The sequence below is a fragment of the Lepisosteus platostomus genome, chromosome 2 (genome assembly GCF_059453375.1).
Source record: "Lepisosteus platostomus isolate fLepPlt1 chromosome 2, fLepPlt1.hap1, whole genome shotgun sequence".
Lineage (NCBI taxonomy): Eukaryota > Metazoa > Chordata > Actinopteri > Semionotiformes > Lepisosteidae > Lepisosteus > Lepisosteus platostomus.
The window spans coordinates 70,401,958-70,427,561 of NC_142612.1; the positions used below are offsets into that span (position 1 = coordinate 70,401,958).

Genomic DNA, 25,604 nt, shown 5'->3' on the forward strand with positions numbered 1-25,604 from the left:
GTTTTCTTTGGAATCTAGTTGTAAATATAAAACTCCAGACATACTGGCCCTCCAGAACGAGGATTGGACATCCCTGATCCCAAACTTTGCTTTCTTCCCTTTGAATTGTGTGTCTTATAAGCTGTTTGGAGTCACTGGTAGGACTGCTGCCTCCTAGATGTCAAGTTAAACAGCATTTTACCAGACCTGTTTTTCATGTTCAATTGGTCTGTTCTTGACTCCTTGCACTTCTAAAACCTCTTACAGTTGAGCCAATCTCTTGAGCCAGGCTTTGCCATTACTTACTGTATATATACAAGTGGTTGAAAGTAGTTTCAACAGTACACCCTGGACCACAGGTCAAGATCTCAAATACCATTTCTAGGTTGACTATTTTATGTCAGAATTACCTCTTTGAAGCCGATACAGTACCTACACACACAGACACCTATCTACATTTTCTCTCACTTTCAAGTGGTAATGTTTGCTTCTGTCCCCGTTGTGTCTTAGGACAGAAGCCTGCGTGCCTTACAATACTGTATCTTGGGTGTGACATACCTACCCATTAAAACTGTGATTCTATCAGTCTCTCTGCCCACTTTTCTACATTTGAACTAAAACTAAAAGTCTAAAAATGTTATGCACATACTGTTTGACTACAGTATCCAGTTACTCTTTCACTGTACTTGTATAAAAAAACATGTAAAAGAATGACAAAGATGACGGTCTCCAAAAATGTTTTTATGGAACTGAACCATTACTGAAAAAATCCAAAGTTAAATAAAATAGAAAATACATTTTTGGAATAGGCTTCAGCAAATCCACTTGCTTAGTTTCCAGTCTCCAAAATAAAAAATAATTTGAACATTTAAATCTTAAATTACTGAAAGAGAGGGGAAGAAAACTTTGAATCCAAAGCTTTTTTTCTTTGATCTTGCCAATATGAGGCTTTTACTTTCAAAAATGAAAAGTTAGATTCCATGTAAATGGAAATACAGTGATGACCATTTGTCACATCAAAACTACCTAAAGAGAAAACTGCAAATACTTAAAATTTCTGCTAAACCGTCATGTCAGATTGTTAGTTTAAAAACAAAATAAACAGTATACATATACATATATATAAAACAGCTAGTCAAAATGTCCTGATTTCTAGTCTGTGGTTTCCACTTTTAAGTACATAATATACAAAAATTTTAAAACAAATTAAAAAAATCTGAAGGTTTAGCCTCCTAAGTCCCAGTGAATTAGAGAAAGAACTACTCTTGTACAGTAAACAGTTTTTTTGTTAAAAACAAACCAGGAAGAAATAAAAGAAACACTGACAAGTGATGGACTGAAGAGTTAATCCGTGAAGGATTTCTGAGATTTGAGATTCAAGTATTTAGATACCTAAGTGGAACTGGGGAGGGACAGAGAGAGGAATGAGTTTAAGTGAATTTATTTAAAGAGGGAAGAAAAAAAAATATAAATGTATAAAAATTCACAATCAACACTGAATTGGGAGATTTCTGATCAAGTGAAAGCATCACAGGCAAAAATAAAATATATTCTCATTCCTTGTCACAATTCTCCCTGCCAGTTATGAGTTAAGAATCCGGCCCTCAGACAGTGAGCTCACAGGAGGTTCATTAGGCCAGACTAACAGCTGGAGAGTAAAAGAAAAGTTCATTAAGGCCAGCAGTGCAGACCCGGTGTCTATCAGGCTGTGTGGTTTTCTCTTTGCGTGGGGAGGATCCGCAGTGAATAGCACAAAGATGAAGGGCTGGGTATCCTCTGGGATGTGGGGGAGTTGGCACATGTCAGCAGTGCAGACAGGCTAGCGGTTGCTCTTCATGGCCTCCTTGGCTGCCAAGATGAGAGGCGTCAGGCTGGAGAGAGGCTTGGCCAGCTTCAGGAACGGGTGCTACGAAGAGGCAAGAGACACAGGGATTCAATACACCTGGCGACACTTTACCACATTTCCATCTTAAGGTTAACCCCTGGTACATTGTTCATTTGGTAACTAACGTTTCTGGAGCTGAACGAAAATGGATTCATGCACTTCAAATCGGTACATTTTTTGCAAACCTTTTATCTCAATCAACAAGATCCAAGCAAATTAAGAAAAGGTCTAATGACATCAAATTCTATTTGCCCTTAACTCCTGAAGACCGTTTTTTCTGTTGACCAAGTTATAAAATCACAGTAAGTCAACTATAACAAAGATGGCGGTCAGTGACAGTTCATGCAGGAATCAAAATTAATCTTGTTTAAATCTAAAGAGGACTACGACAGTGGTAATTCAGTGACCCGGCTCTGATGTTCTGTTCAAGGCTAACCTGCAGCAGCTCCTTGCCACCTCCTCTCTTCTCCACATCCATTTCCAGACAGCGGTTCAGGAAGTCCCGGAAGATGGGCGACAGCTTCTCTGGGTTCTGTAACTCTGGGGTTCCATTAGTGGCAATTAGGTACAGTGCCTTTTGGGGAAACCAAGGAAAAGCAATTGATTACTGTGTAGAAGTCACTCCCTCACTGACAACATCAGTCTTCCCCAGTATGAATGCAATGCACATTTTGTCAGCTGGTACAAGTCTTAAGTCTGTGGAAAATGAACAATTTCTGACAATTATACCCATCTGAACCTTCAGGTAACTTTTCTAAAATCTGAAGTGGAAATGCAACAATGTTCCTTATGACAACATTCTATTAAAAATGTTTGTAGACACAAATGGCCACTTGTTCCACTTTGAAAGTTTAACCCTATTAGCTCTCTGAAGTACAGCTGTATTGTGTCCAAATGTGAAAACTACAACAACTGAATTCTTGACAGAGCTCCCGATTCTGGTTTTCCACATGCACAGCCTGGATTCTACAGGTATTTTCAGATGATGCATCACAGGTGCCACTTCAGAGAATGTAACCCGAGTTCTGCAGTGACGGAGCCCATTGGACATCTGCTGGGGTTTCACTCACTCACCCTCAGTGGGTTTTCGTTCAGGTAGGGAGGTTCACCTTCTACCATCTCTATAGCCATGATGCCGAGAGACCAGATGTCCACTTTGGGGCCATAGGCTTTCCTCGTGACGACCTCAGGGGCCATCCAGTATGGGGTGCCTACCATGGTGCTGCGCTTGCTCTGCTCTGGAGTGATCTGGGCACAGAACCCAAAATCAGCTGCAGAGGAGAGGGAGATGTTATCAGTTGACTAGTCACAAGGGGGCAATAGAGAGGACCCATTTGCATGTGAAGTCAAAAAGCAAAATCCAGAATTACATCCATTATGCTAAATATACCAGTACATTTCGAAAGAGGCATGACTAGAGCAAGAAAGCACACTCACTGAGTTTGACAGAGCCATCCATCCCCAGCAGCACGTTGTCACTCTTGATGTCTCTGTGAATGACCTGGTTTGCATGCAGGAACTCCAGTGCTTGCAAACACTGCAGATGAGAGTGGACAGTGGTTACAAATGAGACAGCTTTCATAGGACCTATGTTCTGGAACTATTAAATATCAACCCCGCATTTCAACTCAAGAAAAGTGAGTTTTGCAGCCTCAAAAAAAAAAAGCAACGGAATTCGATGATTACCGTATCAAACGAGTCGATCAGGTCAAAGCCATTAAGTAGACTATTATATTGCTTTTCTTGCCAGTTTCAAACAAGTTATTCCGATTGGAACTGAAAATGAATTCCTTTCATACAAAAAGTAACTTAACTAGTTATTTTCAATAAAGAATAAAATCTTCATTGCTTTGTAGATCAGGCTTATGTCAAGAAAGTTGTGGTGATTTTACCTCTCTGCATACAGCAGCAATCTGGGCCTCATCCATACACGTCTCCGTCACCACGTCTGTCAGAGAGCCACCTGCCAGGTACTCCATCACCACAAAGAGCTCATCTCCCACCAGGAAACTGAAATCAAACAGCTGTCAGTACTGGTGCACCCAGAACTACATGACCGTTCTCCAGCCCAAGATAAGTTTCATAGTTACCAATTCAATGTTATGCATGACAGTGGTGGATAACAAAAACATATTAGTTACCATATGCAAAATAATAAGTGAATACCTAGATTAGTTAGTACAATTAACAGGTAATTAGAATCACGTGGTTACATAAATGGATAAGAAAACAGTTTGGATAGTCCTGTCATCAGGGCAATCTCAAGAAACATTGCGAGTTTGGTCTTGTAAGAAAGACTTGATGCTCATCAGTCTGGACCCAGTAACAAAACCATTTCTAAATGTACACCTGCAACCACCCGCTGTCATGACAGTCTACAAATACCAAAATATTCAAGACCACAGTGACTGCCTAGGACCAGTCCTGCAAAATCCAGAAAGTTACAAAAAACCCTAAGGTCACATCCAAGAAACTGCAAGCTGATCTCTCTGCGACAGTGCTCATAGCTAAACCTATAATAAAAGACTGAACGGGAATGGTTTTCATGGGAGAATAGCCGGGAAGCAACCACTGCTCTCTAAAAGAACAATGCCACCCATCACAGCATTGAAAATTCTCCATACAAAAAAACTGACCCATCGTCAAAGTAATATACTGTAACTTCACTGTGCATTTTATAGGACAAAGCACTAAGCTATAACTATATAACTTGATCAAAAACCACGATCAAGATTATCCTGTGGATTTGACCAATTTACATAGAGCATTAATTTGTTGATATACTTTCAGTTCATACAATGTTCTGAGTTTGTAATGTCAGTGCAGACTTTTTTTCACTAAGATGCAATGAGTGACAGTAACTTGTGGAACACAAAGGAAAAACCCATTCATGACAGACTTCCTACATATTGGGTGTCTTTATTCAATGGCTCAAGATCAGTACCTGTCTAGGAAGTTGACAATGTTTGGATTCTTCAACTCTTTCATCACCAGGATCTCATTGATTATCAGCTCCTTTTTGGGCTGTTTCTGAAGGTTGATCTGCTTAATAGCCACCTGGAAAACAAAAATAATGTCAGGTAAAGTACGAAGTCACAGACATAAGTTATTTTAAAGGCAGGTACAGTGAGGCTAAATATGCATAGCTCTACAGTAATGTACATATTGCTTACATTTTTAACTGTAGCACACTGAAAATGTGTATCAACAGCTTTATACTGGATAATTTCAAAACTGAGTATCAAAAGTAAGTTTAAGAATAGTAAACAACTTACTCAATTACAAGAAAATGATCTTTAGAAAGATTTCAGAAACACTGAAACCAGACTGAAGATGATTTCATTTTCTTGTATAAAATAATACATTCCCCAGTTGTCATTAGAGGGCTGGTGGAAATGCCATTTCTGGCCTGTGTCATGCAGTATTTTGACCTAGAAAGGCAGTGCAAGAACTGGAATTAGGAACATGTCAGACGCTCACCTCTTGTCCCGTGGCGACATCAATCGCTGTAAAAACTGTACCTGAAGCACTGTAGAGGGAGAGAGAGAGACTAACTGTGTGCACTGCACTATATTTTACACATTCGGATTTTTCATATAGGTTTCTAAGAGTGATTGGTTTTAATAATGCATTATTATCAATATGAACTATAGTTAGCTCTTTAAACATTTGATATTGTTACTTTCTCCTGCAGGTGTCATTGGCTACATTGGGACTTTTGGTATTAGCAGATGGGTTTCTTGTTTTAGTATCAATTTGTAAATACAGCTGCTACCCTTTTATAGGAGGTTATTAATTACAAGCAGCGTAACAGTGTCAATTTAACTGATAATTCTTTGCAATTGTTTGTTGGCAGAAATAGCTGGCGTTATTGTGGACTTAGGGGAGCATGTAAGAAGATGCATTTCAAGATATAAGCTTGATTTCTTTTTTGGTCACTGTTCCTGATCTTTCTTCATGATAGGCACTCACCCCTGTCCAATCTTCTCATATCGAGTATACTTCTTTTTAGGATCTCCAATACTGACTATGGTTCCTAAAATAAAAATAAATTCTCGTTAAGTGTGGAAAGAATATTTAATTAAAAGTAATTGTTCTTTCACATAAATACAGGACGGAGATGTTTTCAAATGTACACTGCAGATTCTCTAGTCAACTCCAAAGGTACTCCAAATATTCCACAGCTCCTGGCTTTACATGTGGTTTACAATTCTCACACGGACCTTGGTTAAACAGTTAATATTTTCATAATCGTCTATGCAGTGTTTCTATTCCCTACTCTAAATCTTACCAGGAAGAAGTTTCCTGACTTTCTGAAACAGAAGTCGCTTTTTTAAGCAAATGGTTATACACAAGCATAACGGCCTGCTGCTGATTGAGCAACTGACTCCTTAAGACTGACAGATTGCAAAATGCTGTACATAGACAACGGTTTCAAGGCTTCCCAGTACCCAAATCCACCTATAAGCAGACAGATCTTCAAGGATAACAAGCCTGAGAAAGGAGAAAGAACCCTACTCAGTTTCTCCATGATCTCCTCATCAGTCATTTTGGCTTTCTTCTTCTGTCTGTCTGCAGCCTTGGAGGCCGAATCCCCATCTGGGTTGACAGGTGGCGGGGGGATGGGGTCAATGACCGAGCGGGTGTAGACCTGGAGATGGCGAGAGACTGGGGGGTTAGGATACACTTATTGCAGAGAGACAGACCCGGACCGCTCATCTGGAATGGCTCCGATACACCTGAGAGGCTGTTAAAGCTGCTTTTCAGAAATGTGATTGATGGCTGCCCTTTTCACGAAGGGATTTGTACTGGTACTGGATCAGACGACCTTTTGTTTACTGATCTAAGACCTCGCTGGATTCGAATTCGACTTCTAATGGATTCTAAGGCAATCCCCCTCATCTTCATTTTAGCAGCCTTGAGTGAGGGCAAATACTCAATAAAATGACGTGGTTTAAAAATATAAAGCTCAAGAACTCTAGGAAAAGCTTATGTCAGCTAGGAAGACAATAGGAATAAGTGAGCTTATTAAATATCAGTAGGAACAAACAGAGACCAAGGCTCTCAAAAAGCTGTCCACTATACTTTTGGATGTGCAATGTAGGCCACCAAAAGGCTGATTTTTAAATGTCAAAGGTAGAGGCATTCTGAAGCGTTTATAAAGCAACGTACCTGAAACTACAGCCGTAGCAAAGCCCTGCATACTTATTTGTGTGAAGCTCAAAGAAATGTAAAACTAAAAAGCGTATGTGTATTTGCCAGTTCTATGGATTTTGGAGTTCAAAAGAGTTTCATGTTAGTTAAATTTGCTGTTCTACTGCCATTAAGCAGTCATTTTTAATCTCTCGGCTCTAGAAAGGCTTAAAAAAATGGTCAAAACAATGTGAAGATTTTGGATGGCCTTGTTTTGGGGATAAGGACGTCCCTCTGCAGTGAGCCGAGGTGAAAGCAGACGTGTCATCCACTCACAGACTTGGTGTGTTCAGGTCGTGGAGCCACAATAGGGGGAGGGGTCTCCTCATCCTCATCATCATCAATCTCCTTAAGTGTGGTAGCTGGCGAGGGCTCCATGCCCTTCTTGGCAGGCTGAAAAAGAGACATGAGAAGATTAAGTCATTTCTGTCACTTCAGTACAGCCCCGAATAAACAGGGAAAATAAACCTAGATTTGCATCAATGTATAGTGCATGAGTATGTGATCGAATTGTTTTTTCTCCAGTTTCTTCCACACCTATCCCAATTGCCAAAAGTGTAGTCCTAACCTGGAGAATGATGGCATGTACTTCAACATTGCATTTTGCTGAAAATAAAAAATGGTGAAGTTTACTCGTTGTAAACTAACCATCACAGTCCTATTCATTATTTTAGAAAGATTTTTTAAACTTGCCCGGGACTCTTCCAGTTCAAAGACACAAAAGAAAATGCCATGCCTGTCAGTTGTGCATAAATGCGTTAAAGTTTGCTTTAATTCATAATAGTTTAGGTGGGTAGCTGTGTCAGCATGCGTAGTCTGCAAAGGAACAAGTAATACATGTATTCCATGCTGAATAGAGAAGAGAGAAAACACCTGAAGAAGGCTTCACAACTGAAACGTTGTTTTCTCTCTTCTCTTTTCAGCATGGAATAAACCTATTGCTTGTTCCTTTAATTCATATGATCACTTAAAGTGTACTAAATTATTTTCAGACACTGTAGTTTACAGTTATGCCAAGAACTACTGTGTAAAACAATTAAGAGGTACAGAAGAAAATAATCCCTAGCTCTACAGTAAAAAGTCTGTATGCATTTCAATATCAATGAAAAGAGCGATAACTCAATACTTACTGTCTGTGTTCCTGATGGAAAGCTATCTTTTTCTGTGAAGAAAGAGGTGCAGATTAGAACCAGGCTTTAAATTACAAGCTTGCTATACTGCTGCGGAGGCCAAAGCAACCATGAGTAGTACAATTACACCAGAATTAGAAAAAAAAAAGTTATTTCTCTCAGCACTCACAGTGAACAATTCTTAACTTCCTTCTTCAGTTCTTCTTCCCTTTCTCTGAATCAGTCTGAATAATGCAAACAAATAACGTGGCTGAACTCTGATGTGTACCCTGTACAGTCCAATTTCTGTTGAGGTTTTTTTGACCTCAACATCCTCTTGATAGTAATTCCACACGAAAAATGAAGGGTCACTGCTGCTCTACGCCACATGCCCAGACACCATGCGTATGCATCCCGTGCATCTAGTCTCTACTGTGCCGCTCTGTCCGCCATCACATCTCTCTGTAGCTGCTGGTCCACCTGAGCGAAGGCCGAGAGCAAGCACAGAGCTCCAGTGGGATCGGATCCCAGCTCTGCATCCCAACACGCAGGCAAAAACAAGCCAGCTGGCCAGCGGTGGCAGGCCCTCACCTGAAGACGAGAAGCTGAGGTATTTTTGCCGGGTGTTGCCAGTGGAGTCGTAGAACTTGAGCACATCCAGGACGGCCTGCGGGTTCTTCTTCTGCTCGGACTTGGTGATGTTTGAAGTCTGCAGAAGCCTTGCCCACTGCTCTGGCATGCCCTGAGAGCAGAGTGGAAGGTGTCACACACTACACACGGGTGGGAGGGCTGAGCTAGGCACACTCTAGAGAGGGCTCAGGACTAGGATCAGAAATCACACAGAAATCTGAAACATTTGAAACGTCCAGTCTCACCTTATTTAGAACCCAGAAATATTAAATATTCAACAAATAATAACTTTAGGCGTAACGCATCTTAAAAAAAGTTGACAATGGAAGATGAATACAAAGCTCTTACACTAGAATGATAAAGGCGTTGTGAACAGAACTCACAGCCGGTCACGTTAAATTGACAGTGTGATGTTTTGAAGACTATTTGCAGGAATGTTTATTGCAAACCATTTTTAATGCTAGAATCTTGCAACGGTATGAACATTTTTGTTTCTACATTCTCTTCGGAACTTGTTCCCCTAGTTTTGTACACACCCGGAAAAAATCAAAGTAAAAAAACCCAGAGAACACGAGTGAGGCGGGAACACACGACGCAGCATAGAACCAGTGTGTGTGAACTCACAGTGAACTCCCCTGTGACTGCATCAAAGCCCACATGGATAGTGTGTTCGAAGTCTGAGGGGGGTGAAATCTCAGGGCGCTCCTTGTCCTTGTCCTTCTTCCTACCGCCTGCAGTTGATCAACACAGAGCAGCACAGTCAACACACTGGGGCAGCTGATCAACACAGTCAACACACTGGGGCAGCTGATCAACACAGAGCAGCACAGTCAACACACTGGGGACAGGGTCACGTGTGCCCCTCCACTAGTTCTTCTTTGTTCTGATCTCTTGGAATGCAGCTACAATCCAGCCCAGCAGAACACTGTCAAAGCCTAACTTCTAGGAGCTTTTCTGCGCTTCATCCACAGCCTGCTAGGTTTCCCATGACTCGCCATATCTTTTTAACATCAGTAGAAAGGTTATTAATAATACTAGACAGCTTCGCTTTACTTATCATGACTAACCTTTTTATTTTCAAATGCAGGGCAAAGATGAACAGCTTTTAATGGTGGAGACGGTAAAAAGTATCCTATTACATTCCTCAGACATGATCATTAATATAGAAAACACTTTTTCATTACATGAAATTGTAATGTGTGAAGGTACCCCTCCCCCTCCTTAGTCTTCTTAACACAAAGTCAGAAACCTGTGGCTCCTAGTCCACTCTAAAACGGCAAAAAAAGAACCCTGAGACACTGCAGAACAGCTCAAAGTTATTTCAGACTCCGAGGAGAGAGACACTTCAAAGTGAGGACCAGGGTGGGGCGTTTGTGCCAGTCCCCAGAACCCCGGGCCTACCTTTATCTGCAGAGAAGATGGAGATGATCTTGTTGCGAGGTTTCCTTTCCTCGGGCACTGAGGGCAGGGGTTTGGAGCTGTGGTTGGCAGACAGAGTGTCCTTGCCACCGGTACTGAAGATGGTGCTGCTCATTCTGACAGGGGGTGCGGGTGGTTTGTCCTCCAGCTCTCCGTTATCAGACATGACAGGGGGACACACAGGAGGGAGAGAGGGGCACAGAGACCGACCTGCAAAAGGCAGAGAGGTAGGAGGAGCATTAGAAATGGCACTTCAGAGATAATACATTCCAATTCCCTTCAATCTACAAATGCAGTGATGTATATAAAAAAGGCTAGCTGTCATCCTTACAGTTTCATGAAGCACTATACTTCTTCATCACTGAAAGGACATGCTTTGCTTTAAGGTGTCTAGGTCAGGCTGGCGTTATTAAATGCCTCTATGGAAAAGTAAACATTTTTATTTTGTTCAATACCCTTTGTTTATTTGAAAATTTCAAAAAAAGAACTGCAAGACTCTTTACCTTTGTTAAACCCCTAAAACTGGTAACATCTGCTGTTCTCATCCAGTAAACCAAACGCACAAGTGCTCAGTCACTGACACAATGACACTGTATGAATTCTTTTTCTTCTGATTTTAGAGAACGTGAGAATTCAAATTACAGCGAGATACCTCTGAAGGAATGAATCTCCTAACATACAAGACAAAGCCCCTCTACTGTTAATGTACTAAATGAAGAGGAGTGTGATCACAGGAAAATACAGCCCAGGGTTATTTCTTTTTGGCAAGCAGTCAGCATTCCATTGTCTTCAAAGGTCTGCACTAGAGTAGTCACACTGGAATTACCTCCACCCTGACAGGACTCGCAGCCAAAATAATCAAGTGCAAGCTTTCCACATACGCTCTGCTGCTGATTCACAAGACACATTCAAAATATTCACCAAACAAAGGGCACATAATCTCAAAAGGTAACGGTTTTCTAGCAGTGGAGATTCATGCAATTCTTTTCAAAGTTAAACCTTTAGAAGTAAAAAAAAAAATGAAAAAATGTGATCTAAAGGATCAATCATTGTATCATTAGGTGTTTTTAAATGGTATTTTTCTGAACTCTTGGAAAATGAAGCAGAATAGAATTTCTGAGGTGTGCACGTTTACCATCTCAATCTAATAATTAACTGCTCATTCCCATTTTATTTTATATAGTGCCTTTCATGGTACATTATCTCAAGATGATGTATACTACATTGTATCAATAGAAAAATAAATGGTTAAACACAAAATGTGTTAAGACCAGTTTTGGAAGTGCTGAAAGCCCTTGAAAGTGAATTTTGAAGCTGTATTTTGAATCTCACTCTGAAATCCACAGGGAGTGGGTGCTAAAGAGCTAAAACACTGTCATGCAGTGTTTTGGTTTAAATTAGATCAACTAAGTTCTGAACATGTGGCAAACTGTTCAGAACATTTGAATACACATACAGCAGTAATATGAAGCCTGGAGAAGCTAAAATAATACAGTAGCTTTTCTGCATTAGACTGGGAAGGATGTGTATGAAGCTACAAATGGAAGACTTGGGACAAAAATGAATGATTCTTCACCTTAATACTAGGATTGATTCCAGGACTATAAATAGCAAAACTAAAGCTGACATTTGAGAAGCCGATAAGGAAGACTAATTACCATTACGTATGTCTTGATACAGTTTTAATACCCGTCTTGCAATCATTTTTAATACCATCTAACCAGTGTAACCAGGCAGACCAAAAGAAACCCGACATTAATCCCAGGTTAATTAACTCAAAATGATGCATCGTAAGAGCAGAAATGACGCCACACAAACGAGGAATCTGATTCAGCGGTAACAAATAGAAACCAAAAGGAACTCAGGACACCCAATTTGATCAACTTGGGTTTTTTTTCCAATAAAGAATCAATTTGAGCAAATCGTTTCCTATCAGGAAGATAAAATTTAGAAGAAGTTCGATTTAGAAGACAAGATCACTCATCTATTCAGCAAGATGGCATAATCAACCATGTCACTTTTTGAATTTTGATGAATGAAGTGTACTATGAATTTCGTGAAGTATTTCAAATAATTGCTGTTAATCAGTGTTGAGCAAAAATCAACATTAAATAGCCGTCATTAAAATGGACACTGAATTTGTCAACAAGGCACTGCCCAGGTGCAACCCACTGAAGCTAAGCAGGTGCGAGCCTGGTCAGTACCTGGATGGGAGACCTCCTGGGAAAAACTAAGGTTGCTGCTGGAAGAGGTGTTAGTAGGGCCAGCAGGGGGCGCTCACCCTGAGGTCCATGTGGGTCCTAATGCCCCAGTATAGTGACGGGGACACTATACTGTAAACAGGCACCGTCCTTCAGATGAGACGTAAAACCGAGATCCTGACTCTCTGTGGTCATTAAAAATTGCAGGGCGTTTCTCGAAAAGAGTAGGGGTGTAACCCCGGTGTCCTGGCCAAATTTCCAATTGGCCCTTGCCAATCATGGCCTCCTAATACTCCCCCTCTATGAATTGGCTACATTACTCTGCTCTCCTCCCACACACTGCTGATGTGTGGTGAGCGTTCTGGCGCACTATGGCTGCCGTCGCATCATCCAGTTGGGGCTGCACATTGGTGGTGGTGGAGGGGAGTCCCCATTACCTGTAAAGCGCTTTGAGTGGAGTGTCCAGAAAAGCACTATATAAGTGTAATTATTGTTAACAGTGCCTTTGTTTTCTTGTTTGGCTTGTCAGCAGGTCCGGAAGTGACTTGCTACCTACATGCTCTCATTAGTAATACAATGGGAGAGGACAGCCTAGAGCAGCGGAGTGCTCACATATACATTAGGCCAACCCCGGCTGTGCACTTTCCAGCCTTGGGCCACGTCAAAAATATGATCTACTTTTTGGTCATCCCAGAGATGCCTTTTCATTTTGAGAGCAATCCTACCTGAGAAAAGGTGGCTTTTAGGAGGCCTAGGTCCAGCATAAGACAGGAGTGAGAGGGGTCCAAGTTAAGTTACGAGCTTCAGAAATCTATTTTGTGGCTCCATACCACTTAAATAAAACCCTTTTCAGATTACTTCCTGTGGTCACACTTTGCCAGCAGTGTTGCTACTACACTGCACATACAATCATTCGAGCAGCAGAGAAGGGAAGTGTGTACGACGTACAAGCCCAGGCCTCACCAAATGAAGGAGTGGATAGTGCAACATGAAAACTGTAGCTCATTCTTGCAAACGGTCCTGAAAATGAGTCTTCTCTGACGCAAAAGACTAACTTGCAAATGTTCAAGGCACCTTTCACCACTCTGATGAACAAGAGCTCTGTGGTTCACATAAACTGTTTCCTTTCACCTGCACAAAAACCTTTAGTAATACATCCCCTCTCACAAGAAAGGGCTGTCTTGTTGGAGATGCTACCAGAACAGTTCAAGCAAACAGGAATGTGGCTGAACGGGAAAATGTGCAGCTTAAAGCTGAAATTTAACAGTTCCATTGAAAGATTCATCACTCACAAGAGTGTTTGAAAAGTTAAACTTGTCACTGCTAACGTCTAGTATAAAGGCAATGCTTTAAAGAACACGTCTTGAAAAATGTAATGAAACTTACCGTATTGCAAACCAGCAAGAAAAAAATAAAGCAGACTAGACCCAAGAAGTACATTTCACTAGCAAATTCAGAAAAATATTGTAGTTTTTGTTTGACTTCTAAAGATCATTCCACAGAATTCTTTTCGCAAAAGTGGTCCAATCACTTTCCAAAAGTTTTTCTAAATACTTTTTTATTTATACAATTTTATATAGTTTCCCAAAGTTTGTCCTTATAAATGAACTTGGAACTTTTGATTGTCTCTGGGCTTTCCATGCAATCTCACTTCCTAAATCCCCCTGAACTTTAGGCAATTAGCACCTACAGTTCCAGGAAATGGCTAGGATTCTCCGATAAGAAATGTGTACACAAGCTATATACTTTGTGACACCACTTCAGGTTCTTTTCTTAGTCCCATTCTGCAAAACCCAGAGCTCGAGTAACAGTTAGTTCCCAATAGTCTAATGTCCAGTTACTACAGGCTAATAGTTCACTGGAAATCAAGTGCAGGACCATGACCCATTCTTCTAAATTATTTTCTCAGTCTTTCATCTTGAAGTGCCTCTTGTTATACACTTCTGCCCAGTGGTATATAGTCAGTGTTTGTTCTGAAGATGTTCTTTGGGTTGATTGATCTTTCTGAGGATTTTGAATCCTTGAATCAATACATAATCCCTTCTTTGCAAGACTATAATGGTTGAGTTCTTTCAGCAGGTTAGTGCAGTACATTCCTTTGAGCCCAGGAATTTATCCGTTGGCACTTCTGTAGGTTGATTGTGGAGCAACAATATGTTTTGTAATATAGTGACAACAAATGTACACAATCATCTAAAATGAGGCCTTGTACATTTTTATGTAACATCAAATTCGACATTTGAACAGCATATTCAGTTTGCACTTTATATTGCTTCCCTACAGTGTGTAGAGAATATGAAAATAATGTATCAAACACCTAGGCAGGTTTAGGTTTCCTATTAATCACCTTTCAGGAGGTTTGATCAGAAAGGCTTGGAAGACCAGATGTGGAACACACAGCTGACATTTAGAAAGGGAGCAGTGTTCAATAATGTGGAATAGGGGGTTACCATGAAAATACCATGAAAATATAGGGCAGAATTTAGCAATGCCCAATACAGTGGGGGGGAGGGGGTCACGTAACAAAGAAAATTTAAAAGGCACAAAATCTAAAACTAAGGCCTCAGCTAAACAGATTGTGTGGTGGGGATGTACATTTTGGGTGGCCTTATCTCTGCATTGGGATGTCCCATTGTAACCTACAACAGAGGGAAACACCACTATAGAGTGCTTTCAGTCCCTCTGCAATTATTCCCGATTGTTTCCATATTTACAGATGAAAAGAAACACCTTTCTTGAAACAATATGAGAATAAATACAACAAAATTGAGATTCAGATATTGGAGGATGCTGGTTTATCACTGTGCTCAGATGGATCACTAGGATAATTATCACTTTCAGATGCTCACTCATTAATAGGTCACCAGATGACTGCAAAACAGGATGTCTGTCAGTTTAAAGCATTACTAAGAACTGAAAGACAAGCTTTTTACAGTAACACAATATTCATGTAGACAGAAGCACTAGCACAGACTGAAGTGAAGGATTTCAGTAACTGTTTTTCCTCTAATACAAAACTATACTTTTCACATGTAAAATCAATTTTACCACAGATGCTCCCGAATTCATAAACTGCTTGAGGTGGTTAGATTTACCTAGCTCCATGAAAGAATTGCATTTAAAAGCATTCAAGAAAATTCTGCGACCGATAAAAAGTGGATGTTATAACCGCACCGATACACTCATGCTCTACAATAAAAGCCTATAACTAAGGAATAATTACAAAAAGAACTGTGAAGCAGATTGCAGTGCAGAGGGTGACAGGGAACAAAAGCGATTTTATATAGTTAGATTCACTCTTTACTGCAGAAGAACTTAACCACTTTGGTGAATATTTTCACAATACTAATTAACAGCCCTGTTTTTGAAGTCTGCCGTGGTTCTGGATTTGGTAGGTAATCACTGCACTGAGGTAGGCCTGCTTTGTGCCGAGTATGAAGCATGAGAATGAGACAGTGACACTATGCATCTCCTAATAAGGTTAAAGCTCACGGCTCCGTTTTCAACAGTTTGCAGGCCTCTGACCACAGCTCAGCCTCCTTCTCTTCCTCATTACCAAAAAGACACTTCCCAAGCCAATCAGGACCCAGGGCTGTATACACCTCTCTCTTAACACCAAGTCGGCTCCACCTTCTCACACGCTCAGAACCCTTCCTTGAGCTGTGGCATGAATGGTAACCAAAGGAAGAGTAAAAAAAAAAAAACAACAACAAATCCTGCATCAGCTCTGCTCTAAATGATTCCTCCAAAGGACAAGACTGAATGCTGCTAGGCAGTTTTGCATTGAAGCAAAACCTCATGAAGAATAAAAAGAAAAACCTGTAAATATTAAGTACAAGTAACCTCAATATGTCTGAGTTCTGCATTTGCGATCTTGCCTGTTTTTGAAGAAAGTGTGTCTGTGTGTTGTGACATTAGCCCTTATGGTAAGTGAAATCTCTGCTCTTAAGGACAGTAAACTGAGCAGTACTATACAGTTACTTTATCAACTAGAACAGATGTTGCATGTAAAAAGAGGGTTTAAATCCATTTGAAATTTCTCACATTAAAGGCCAGAGTTCATCTCACTGCCTATTATTTTGAAAAGACCCAGCCAATGTTAACTAATAATCAAAGTCCAAGGTGTTGTCTTGATATACCTGAGACAATGAGAAAGTTCCTTTCTCCTGACATTCATGCACAAGATAAAATTCCCAACTCAGTACTCTTAGGTTTAGTCTCCTGTGAAATCCAAAGAACCGCACCCATTTCACTCCCCAGATAAGCGGGCGCAAGTAATGACGCTGACAAGGGAGCCACAGCCTTAAGAAACAGTGCGGTGGACATAGACGGGGCAGCCATCAACACGAAAAGAGCAAGACTGAACATGAAGACACAGACCAGCTACTGCATGGCCTTAGGGATAATGCTAAACTCCTGCAGGAAAATATCTGCGCCACCTAACCACATACACGCTGGACACAGACAGAAATCAACAGCACACTACGATCCTAACCTACATAGAGAGAAAACCCCCTGCCAGGCCGGCTGAATGACATTTCACAATCAGCAAACAGACGTGGCGCATTTCAGACCTCAGCACACTTCCTTTCTTTCAGCACAAGTCAGCTCTTCTTTTCCAGCGAGCTTTCTACTGCACAGGCTGAACTCATCTCCCAAATTACGGCATGTCAATTAGTCTCTCACCAGGAAAGGGTTATATCACACAAGAAAACCACTAAAATCATCAAAATCTAATCTCGCCCGTTATCAGACTTCTTTGACAATCTTTTGCAATCAGCTGGGGAAGTGTTGCTGCAATCTTGAAAAGCAGCATTTGGCTGTGGATTGCTCTCTGTGTGGCAAGTCCCAACAGACTTAGCGACATCAAAGTTTCTCCGAAATGCAGATGGGTCACCAGCAAAATCATTTATTTCAAGGTTGTCGCTGCTGTGGGCTCTCCGGCATACAAATCATACTGACGACACTAGAAAGTGATTTCGAATTTTCACTCCAGCACATTTTCCAGTCACACTACAATGGCGTGTAAGCCATATCATCGAAGAACAGGGGTCAGTTTTCAGTGGTCACTATTCTTTATCTGCAGTTTTCAAGCCTTTGCTTTTTTTGCAGTGATCTACAACATTCGGCTCTCCAACAGGAAAGCACAGTTAGGGAGTTTAACTTCATTAACCACCAGATGTCAATTGATTAAACTGTAACAGAAATGGCTCAAACTGTAACAGAAATTAAAATAAAATGCAACTGAAATAGATCATCACTTAACTGATCACTCAACCGCTAAAGCTCTGTAACTGTCCTCTGAGAAGTACGACCATAAATCTCCAAATTATATACAAAATGTTTAACAACTATCACATAACAGAGCTACCAATTCAATTCCAGCACCAGTCACTGACTGTCAGGGTTTCTGCTGCTAACTGAAATGGCAGAATGTCAGAAATATTTCAGCCTTGTGAGTACTGGGGAAACACGAGATATAATGGTTCCCTGCAGCTGTCCCTTCAGCTGCTACAGCAACAGGAACACACTCTGCTTGGGTTTAAATCAATTGACTCAAACAATGTTTTTGCTTGAGATCATCTATTCAAGAAATCCTGCCAGGCCACGCCAAGAAATAATTCTCTGCTCACAGGCCTAATCCTGGGACCAACACAGAGCCTAGTGGATGTTCATTCATTTCTTTCTCAAATGAATGTCCAAAACAATGATTTCTCATTACTCGGGTCAGAGCTTTAAAACCCAGGTCTGGTGGATACTAGTTTGTGCTGGTTTCAAACTGAGTTCTCGATCATTTAATGAAATGTGCTCCAGACTTTTTTAGTTTCAAGATCCGCTTCTGTTAGTGTTGAAATTTAACACTAACCAAGAAAGATTTGAAAATAAATGTATAATAAGTTAGATTTAATTTAACCATATTAGAAAAAACACATCTTATGACATGCAGAAAAGAAAACACTTTTCAGGGCTCACTCAAGCAGACGTAATGAAACCCAGCAGACATGGGTTACAAGAACAGTGACGGAGAAAACCCGATCCATGAGGTTAAACTGTCTGTAAAAACTGTAATCCAGGGCTGGATCTCAGAACTTTAGGCAGCCTTAGGCGGTCTATAACAACATGAATAACTGTTTAATACACAGAGCAAGAGATGCGACAGATTCTACACAACAGTGAAAACACTACTATTGACACCGGTAATATTAGCTGTATTACTAGAATCACATCACAAGGTTTTACTTTACCTTTCAGAAGCCTCTCCTGTTTGCACTTACACCCCCACAACCTTGTCAGCTCCACTAGGATCCACAATTACTCTGTCCCTCTGCCTGCTTCAGGAAGTGGCAGGCAGACCTCCTCTCCCAGCATCAGGCAAGCGTGCAAGTCTTGGCAGGCTCACAGGCAGAAAAACACAGGCGGATCTCATTCCACTGCAGGATCAAAAGTTGCAAGTATAGTCACGCCTGGCATTGAGCACCAGCACACAGTGCTGCCTTGCTCTTTAGATCCAAAACACTCTTCCCTCCGCAAGAGTGACACTTTGAGAAGTCCGACTCTTAAAAAGGGGTTTTGATGCCTCTTAAAAAGGGGTTTTGATGTGGAGGATACACTGCAATCGTAGCTCTTCCTTGTAATGACATAGTCCTGTTGCTAGACTGGCTTCAGATTGTTCTCCAATTCTCAGTTTTGCAGTGACTCATGGAAGTACTTTCAACTAAACTCATAACATTTCCTCTTTCAACACAATCATTTTAATGCAGAATAAGAAGTTCTGGTCTTCTATGATAACAACGAACTTCAAAAATAAAAGAATACCCGACAATCTGCAGGGAACGTCAAAAGATGTGCAGGTCTCCATCACTTTTAAGTGATACCTGTACACTACAACAAGTGTACAATGCTATTCACAGAAAAAACGTTTTTTTCTGTTGCAGGTGCACCAACATTTCACTGAAACTACATAAGTAAATGTGTTACGCTGATTCACGTTTGACAGAAGTGATTAATGGGTGTTGGTGGCACTGAGGCACAGTGGTTAAGTATTGCCGCCCATGGAGTCTGTATGCTCTCCTGTCTTGAGGACGTCTGTGCCATTCACTGATGTAGAGCCTGGACATTCCTGTCCAAGTTCACTCATCTCTAACCGCTAGATGCCATACTCTTCCCACAAATGTTCGTTAAGGTTAAAGTCCGACGAGTAGGACATAACTCACATTTTTATCTCATAATAAGGCCGTTATTACATAAGCAGCACAAGGATGGTCATTGTCCTGTAGGAATGTAATCGTATCAGGATGATCCTTCAGAAATGGTAGCACATGAGACCTAATTAATGCGCAAGCTAAGTGGTCTAATTATTAGCTTAAGCAGATCAAAGTAACACCTTTCCCCAGTTATTAAGGAGCTGGAGATATGAAGAGACTTCAAAGACCCGTTGGACTTCAGCCTTCAAGGACTAGAGATGTACACTGCTGACATAGTGTTTTAAAACATGGTCTTTATTTTAGGTCTTTAATTGCATACAAGAATCTCACAAAGCTTGAATACCACAGAAAAGTAAGAGGCTTCTATGTGTATCCTACATGTGCATTGATAATCCTGATAAAGAAGCACTTCTTAAAATCACTCCAGAGCATTCTTTGGGGATTGAAATGGTAATAAAACAAAAGCTAACATAACACACCCAAAAAAAGATCAGACAAACTGATCTAGTGCAGCTTTAGGAACAGTCTGGAGAAGAAACGCATACCACTGCTTATTCCCTTAATGCCTGCTTGGATACACCTTTGCGAACGAAGAGCAGCCAAGTAGAAACATGAAATAAAATGACACAGCCAGGGATGAGTGTGCATCTGTCAGACAAGAGAAACACAAACCTACACTGCAGGCACAGGAATTCTTCAGGTCTCGCAAAGGGGAGCAGCGAGATGGATCCACGATTTCTGGCACCATCCTGAGCTGCAGGAAAGCGGTGACCTTTATTGACCCATACAGCCTTCCACCAAATTAAATTATGAGCCTGCCTCCTAACCCTAGGATACGCCTTCCACCTCAGTCACTCTCCAAGTCTAAAGCTGTCTCCTAAAGATACTTAAAGTTATGGTGACCCCTTCATGTCACTTTTACCTTATTTTACTTGTTCCAGCAGGTCTTGCAACTATAACAAGGTGGCAACGTTAGAAACCCCTGTGGCCAGGCCTAAATTGTGAGGGAACAGGACAGCAGAGAGCTCCCCTCGCTACAAGTCGTACAAAGAATTTGCTTCTCTGATTGTCCACCCCATCATAGGAGAAGGATCGGCTTCTGAAAGAGATGGGAGAGGACAAACAGGCCTGCACTACACCCTCGTACCCGTCCAAGTTTACAACTTGAGTATTGCTTGTACATTTAGGAAACAAAACCGAGAGTACCACAGCAAAATAATCACCCTGCTTAAATAGGTCTTGAATTGTAAGAAAATGAAGAGTACGAAGTCAATCTATTGAACAAATGGTTCAGCAGATAATGGTGAAAAACATATTTTCACTACATTCAGCATTTGCATGATTGTGTTTGTTTATAAATTATACATACAATCAGCTTATTGCTTCCATAGCAAAGTAAGGTTTCAAAAGAGAGACATTCACAAATGAAGCAGATCAAATATCTCTCCCTAGTCACTCCTATTTCTCTTTAGCTGAAATGTGTTGTCTTGCACTTGCTTTTGCTTCCAGCATATAACGCCTGCCATAGGAATGTAAAAGGCCAGGTCTTGTGATTCTGAAAACTTAAGACTACCAAGTCCACAGCTCAGGAGGACTACTTCATAGCTTATGGATCGCTGCAGTGTCAAAATAGGCCTGTATGCTTTAGTCTGTCCTAGCCTATAGAGTTAATTTCTGAAATCTCAAAACAATTCGTGTAGAGCCACGGTGTGTGAAAGGGGTTTGTACTACTTTCCAAGATTGTTTGAAATTCAAAAATTGTGACAGGCTGGTTATATGGCTTAAAGCCACCCACAACAGAAGATCCTAGTGACCGATGTTACATTTTACCAACAGATTAACGTTACAAGGACTCGTGCAGCTGAGAGATTAAATTTACCCCCAAAGGTTCATCAGAAGAAAAAATTAAATACATCTCACAGGCAATACACCCTAGGCCTTCATCTTCAGTTGTTTATGCAGGTAACATCTTGGGACACCAAGGAATCATTTACCTTTCCCTTTTTCTGGAGCAGCACGGAAATTGCATTCTGAATCAAAATACATGTCACAACCCTGAATTCAGTAATGATAATAAAATGTAGTGCAGTTTAAACAGGACTGTTTGGTGCAGCAGTACCACTGTTTAGTGATGGTTTGACCAATGCATTTAAATTAAACTGATGCTTGTGGTTGTTGGGGCACCATGGGACCCTCTAATTTACTGTAAGTGGCACAATACTAACAAAAACTGACATTGTCTGTCCTTATTAAACCTCCCCCAACGAATGAAAGAGAAGTTCCACTACAGCACAACAGGTGCTCTACTACAATTCAAACAGAGAGCAGAATGGCTGTAATAATGTCTGAACTGTGAACCCAGGGGCACTAGCTGGAGAGCACTACCGTGTTGTGTAGCACCTAGCATCAGCTGCTGTCATCTGCCAACTTTCGAAAGCCAGCTGCTGGCCGGCTAGGGAGCCTGGCGATATGTTCTACAAGCCGATGAGGCCAGCTTTCATTTCCAGGAGGACCATCTCCCCCCCGTGTGCCTGCCACAAAGCCTGCACTAGAGTGACTGTTTACAGGAAAAGGGGACTTTGAGCCTTTGTATTTGCAGCAGTCTATAAAAGGAAATTCTGAACGGTGCTTCCTGGTGTGAGGTAACCTGCCCCCTTCCTTTCTGTCTGCGAGTCCCATTTCCCCTTGGTGCCTGGTGAAAACAGCGCGGTCTCTCTCTCGGCAGACACATGACACTACTACTCGACCCAGAGGCTCCCTGGGCAGTTCTCACTGATGGAGTGTGTGTACCAGCCTATCTGCTGTCCATCAGCTTTCTGCATTGCTTCACACCCGGGATACACCGCCACCAATCCCTCACGTAATTTCCTCCAATTCCTCTCAAAAAACATCTACAAGGAAAAAAAAAAATCACATTTTTTGCAATCAATGCCCAACGTTTTACCTCGGCTCTGTGTGGCGACAAACTCCAGGAACTCCCTTTTTTCAATAAAGTAATGAAAAGAAAACAGACACTGCCATGATAAAAAAAAAAAGTACATTGCTTTTTGTTTTCACCAAGGTTACAATGGGCTGGCTGAACAGAAGAGGTTATTCGTTTAACACTACCTATCCAAAAGAAAGCAGGTTCCCTATAACATAGAAATGTACTATACTGTTATGCTACAGACATTCAAGTTCAAGTGAAAAAACTGAAAAACGAAAAGTAATGCAATATAGCCAGTGTGGTTTTAACTGGCAAGTTCTCTTTTCTAAGAGCTCTGGTTACTCCACTCACTGAGAAATTGGGCCCTTCTTCTGAACAAGGATAGTATTTTCAAGTGGGCTTAATTTCAAACCATCTATACAAACATTACATCACACCGTGTGTGGGAATATTAACACAGGACAGGCAAGACTACATCATACCTATAACCTGCTTCAGCTGTAAAGAAAATGGCCAATAATCCTATAACTTTTAAAAGCAACCATGACTTTTCTTCTAGGAACTCTGCATACTCTGTGTCTTGAATTAAAAAAAAAACAAACTTCAAACTCTCAACACAAAAACATTTGGCCAGGTGTGCAGGACACCAAATATGGACATAAAACTTAAAACTGTTTATTCAAAATGTCACTAATGAAAGGTTTTGTGCTGTGCTAGTGGCTAAACACATGACTTTCATAATGAGGTATTCGAATGCAGTGCTGCAGTGTCAAGAAAGCACTATCTGCCAATCTTCTTAACTAAATCTCCAGCAAAACATCAGAAACACGCAAAACAAACCTTTTGTTAAACTAGTTCAGGTGGGAAGCTGCGTCAGCATGCGTAGGCTGCAAAGGAACAAGTAATAGGTTTATTCCAAGCTGAAACGAGAAGAAAGAAAACAACGTTTCTGCAACATTTCGGCTGTCTTTCTCACACCTGAAGAAGGCTTCACAGCCGAAACGTTGTGTTTTCTTTCTTCTCTTTTCAGCATGGAATAAATCTATGACTTACTCCTTTTGTTAAACTGCACTGAACAGCTGATAAAACTCAGATTGAACAGTCTTTGATCAGTTTTGGGGTTTGCAAGCTGTCTTCTCACATGGGTCACCAAGAATGTTTTCTTTTCTTAGAAAAAAAAAACACATTACCTCTCGTGGCTGAACATATACAATTTGGGCCATAAATATTTAACTCTCATTAGAGCTTGCACCTTGAACACCAGAGATGGATTAAAAGTTATATGAAATAGTGGTCTTCTGAGCTCTCCTCCATTATTTACGATTTTCCTGTATTAAAAAGAGGGACTGGGGAATGACTTATTGTACCAGTCAATATTCTCGTGTATTTCCACCATCCTGTATTATAGTTCACAAAATAAAGTTGAAAGTATGATTAATAAAGTAAAATCAAAGAACTGCAATTCGGTGTAAAGTGCAATGGAAAAACGGATAACATTCATTGTCACATTCAATATTACAATAACTTAAATCAGTCGTATCGTGAGTGCTGTTATAATAAGAATTTCCAATGGTGATACATAAACAAGAGTGGAAGGAAAAATGCCAAATATCTCCACTAAAAAGTGTTTTTAAATTATTTTAAATCCTGTTTGTGCAAATTCACATTGAGAGAGCATACACCTGTATTGTTCTTTTTAGACAAAATAAACTATAACCGATTTTTTCTGCTAAAATAAATGCCAGTGACATTTGTCGTCTGTTAAATAAATTCAAAGACTACTTGCAACAATAAAATACGCAATGAAATACGAGACTTTTCACCGATTTCAACTCTTCTGTAAAACTTTTTATATCACGTTTCCGACATAAAGAAGCTACCGGTGTCCTGCCAAATATCACATTCATGCAGTTTCTCGGCAAACATAGTATTTTCGAAACTTACACAATCCAATTTATAAAATATACGAACACCAAAGAAAGTTAAATAATTAACTTCAGGACTCACCAGGCGAAACTCTCAGCTCCAAACTTCCACAAAACTCTTTAGATGCTAGCTCCGCCTCCTACGAGAACCGATAATCAAGAGTTCAGATATCGTTTTTAAAAAATACCACTATTTGAGTGCACTCCCCTTCCCAAATTCTGCCAATACAATATCCAAGCAATTTCTTTCTTTTTCTTGCGTTCCTTTTATATTCTTTTATCTTCTTAGACCGGGACAAACCCGCAATGGCGGAGGGGAAGCGGAACTACCGACCCAACCCAGTGTCGGATAACATTAGAAATTACAATCTAATTGCAATCTGTGTTTTTTTCTTCAGGAGGAATTTTTAACGTTTTTTTTTTATTTGCGTGTGTTGCCTGCTCACTGAAACAAACCCACACGTTTGTAAAAAAAAACTAATGTTCAGAAAACAAAGACAGCGGGTCCCTGCAGCGCTTCGCACGAAGAGCACTATGGGAGATGTAGTTCTCTCTTCCTCTCGTAGCGTTTTCTGGAAATAGGGCGGTGAAGGAGTCGGGACTGCTTTTCCCAGGAATACAGAGAAAGGAGTAGTGTAGGATGTATGAAAGGGAATTGTAGTTCTTTCAGAGTGGTACAACAAGTGCAGGGCATGGTTTTAGAATGAAGTAATTTCACAATTAAATCGAAGCAACCTTTATATACCAGCTCCAATATGTTAAAGTGCCACCAAAAGCATTCCAAACTGTTCTACAAAAAACAATAGTAACGTAGAAACGAATTAATACTAGGCCTGGACCTGCACATGATCATTACCGATGGCACAACACTAGTCAAATAAACATGATTTTTTGTTCCAAGTCATAATTCCCCTATGACCATTAATTCCACCTCGTAATAAATTAAAGGTGAATATGACGTGGATTCTATACGTTAATGTTACATTTTTAGTATAATGCATATTTTTACTTTTTGTTTTTGTAAGTTTGAATGTGAAACACAGTTGCAAGGGTGCAAAACAATTTTCCCTACAAATGCTACAGAGTATTAATGAAAGACAGGGAAAAAACTGCTTCAGCTTTGAGGCCTTCT

General features: G+C 40.6%; 1 protein-coding gene across 3 annotated transcripts; it reads right to left on the bottom strand.

Annotated features, from left to right (window-relative positions):
* Positions 1-699: 699 nt before the first annotated feature.
* Positions 700-24,824, bottom strand: pak2b (p21 protein (Cdc42/Rac)-activated kinase 2b). Of its 3 annotated transcripts, none has more exons than XM_088616604.1 (15): positions 24,555-24,824; positions 10,198-10,425; positions 9,421-9,527; positions 8,758-8,908; positions 8,188-8,219; positions 7,334-7,450; positions 6,383-6,515; positions 5,837-5,900; positions 5,345-5,393; positions 4,809-4,921; positions 3,757-3,874; positions 3,302-3,401; positions 2,939-3,135; positions 2,301-2,438; positions 700-1,885 (listed from the first exon to the last, which is right to left on the bottom strand). In XM_088616604.1, exons 2-15 carry the CDS (start codon positions 10,379-10,381, stop codon positions 1,799-1,801), a joined length of 1,590 nt encoding a protein of 529 aa, XP_088472730.1. In that variant the 5' UTR covers positions 10,382-10,425; positions 24,555-24,824; the 3' UTR covers positions 700-1,798. The 3 variants fall into 3 exon arrangements, with proteins under 3 accessions (XP_088472730.1, XP_088472738.1, XP_088472737.1); XM_088616612.1 differs by lacking the exon at positions 24,555-24,824 and adding an exon at positions 23,388-23,409; XM_088616611.1 differs by lacking the exon at positions 24,555-24,824 and adding an exon at positions 18,662-19,023.
* Between the last annotated feature and the right edge of the window lie 780 nt (positions 24,825-25,604).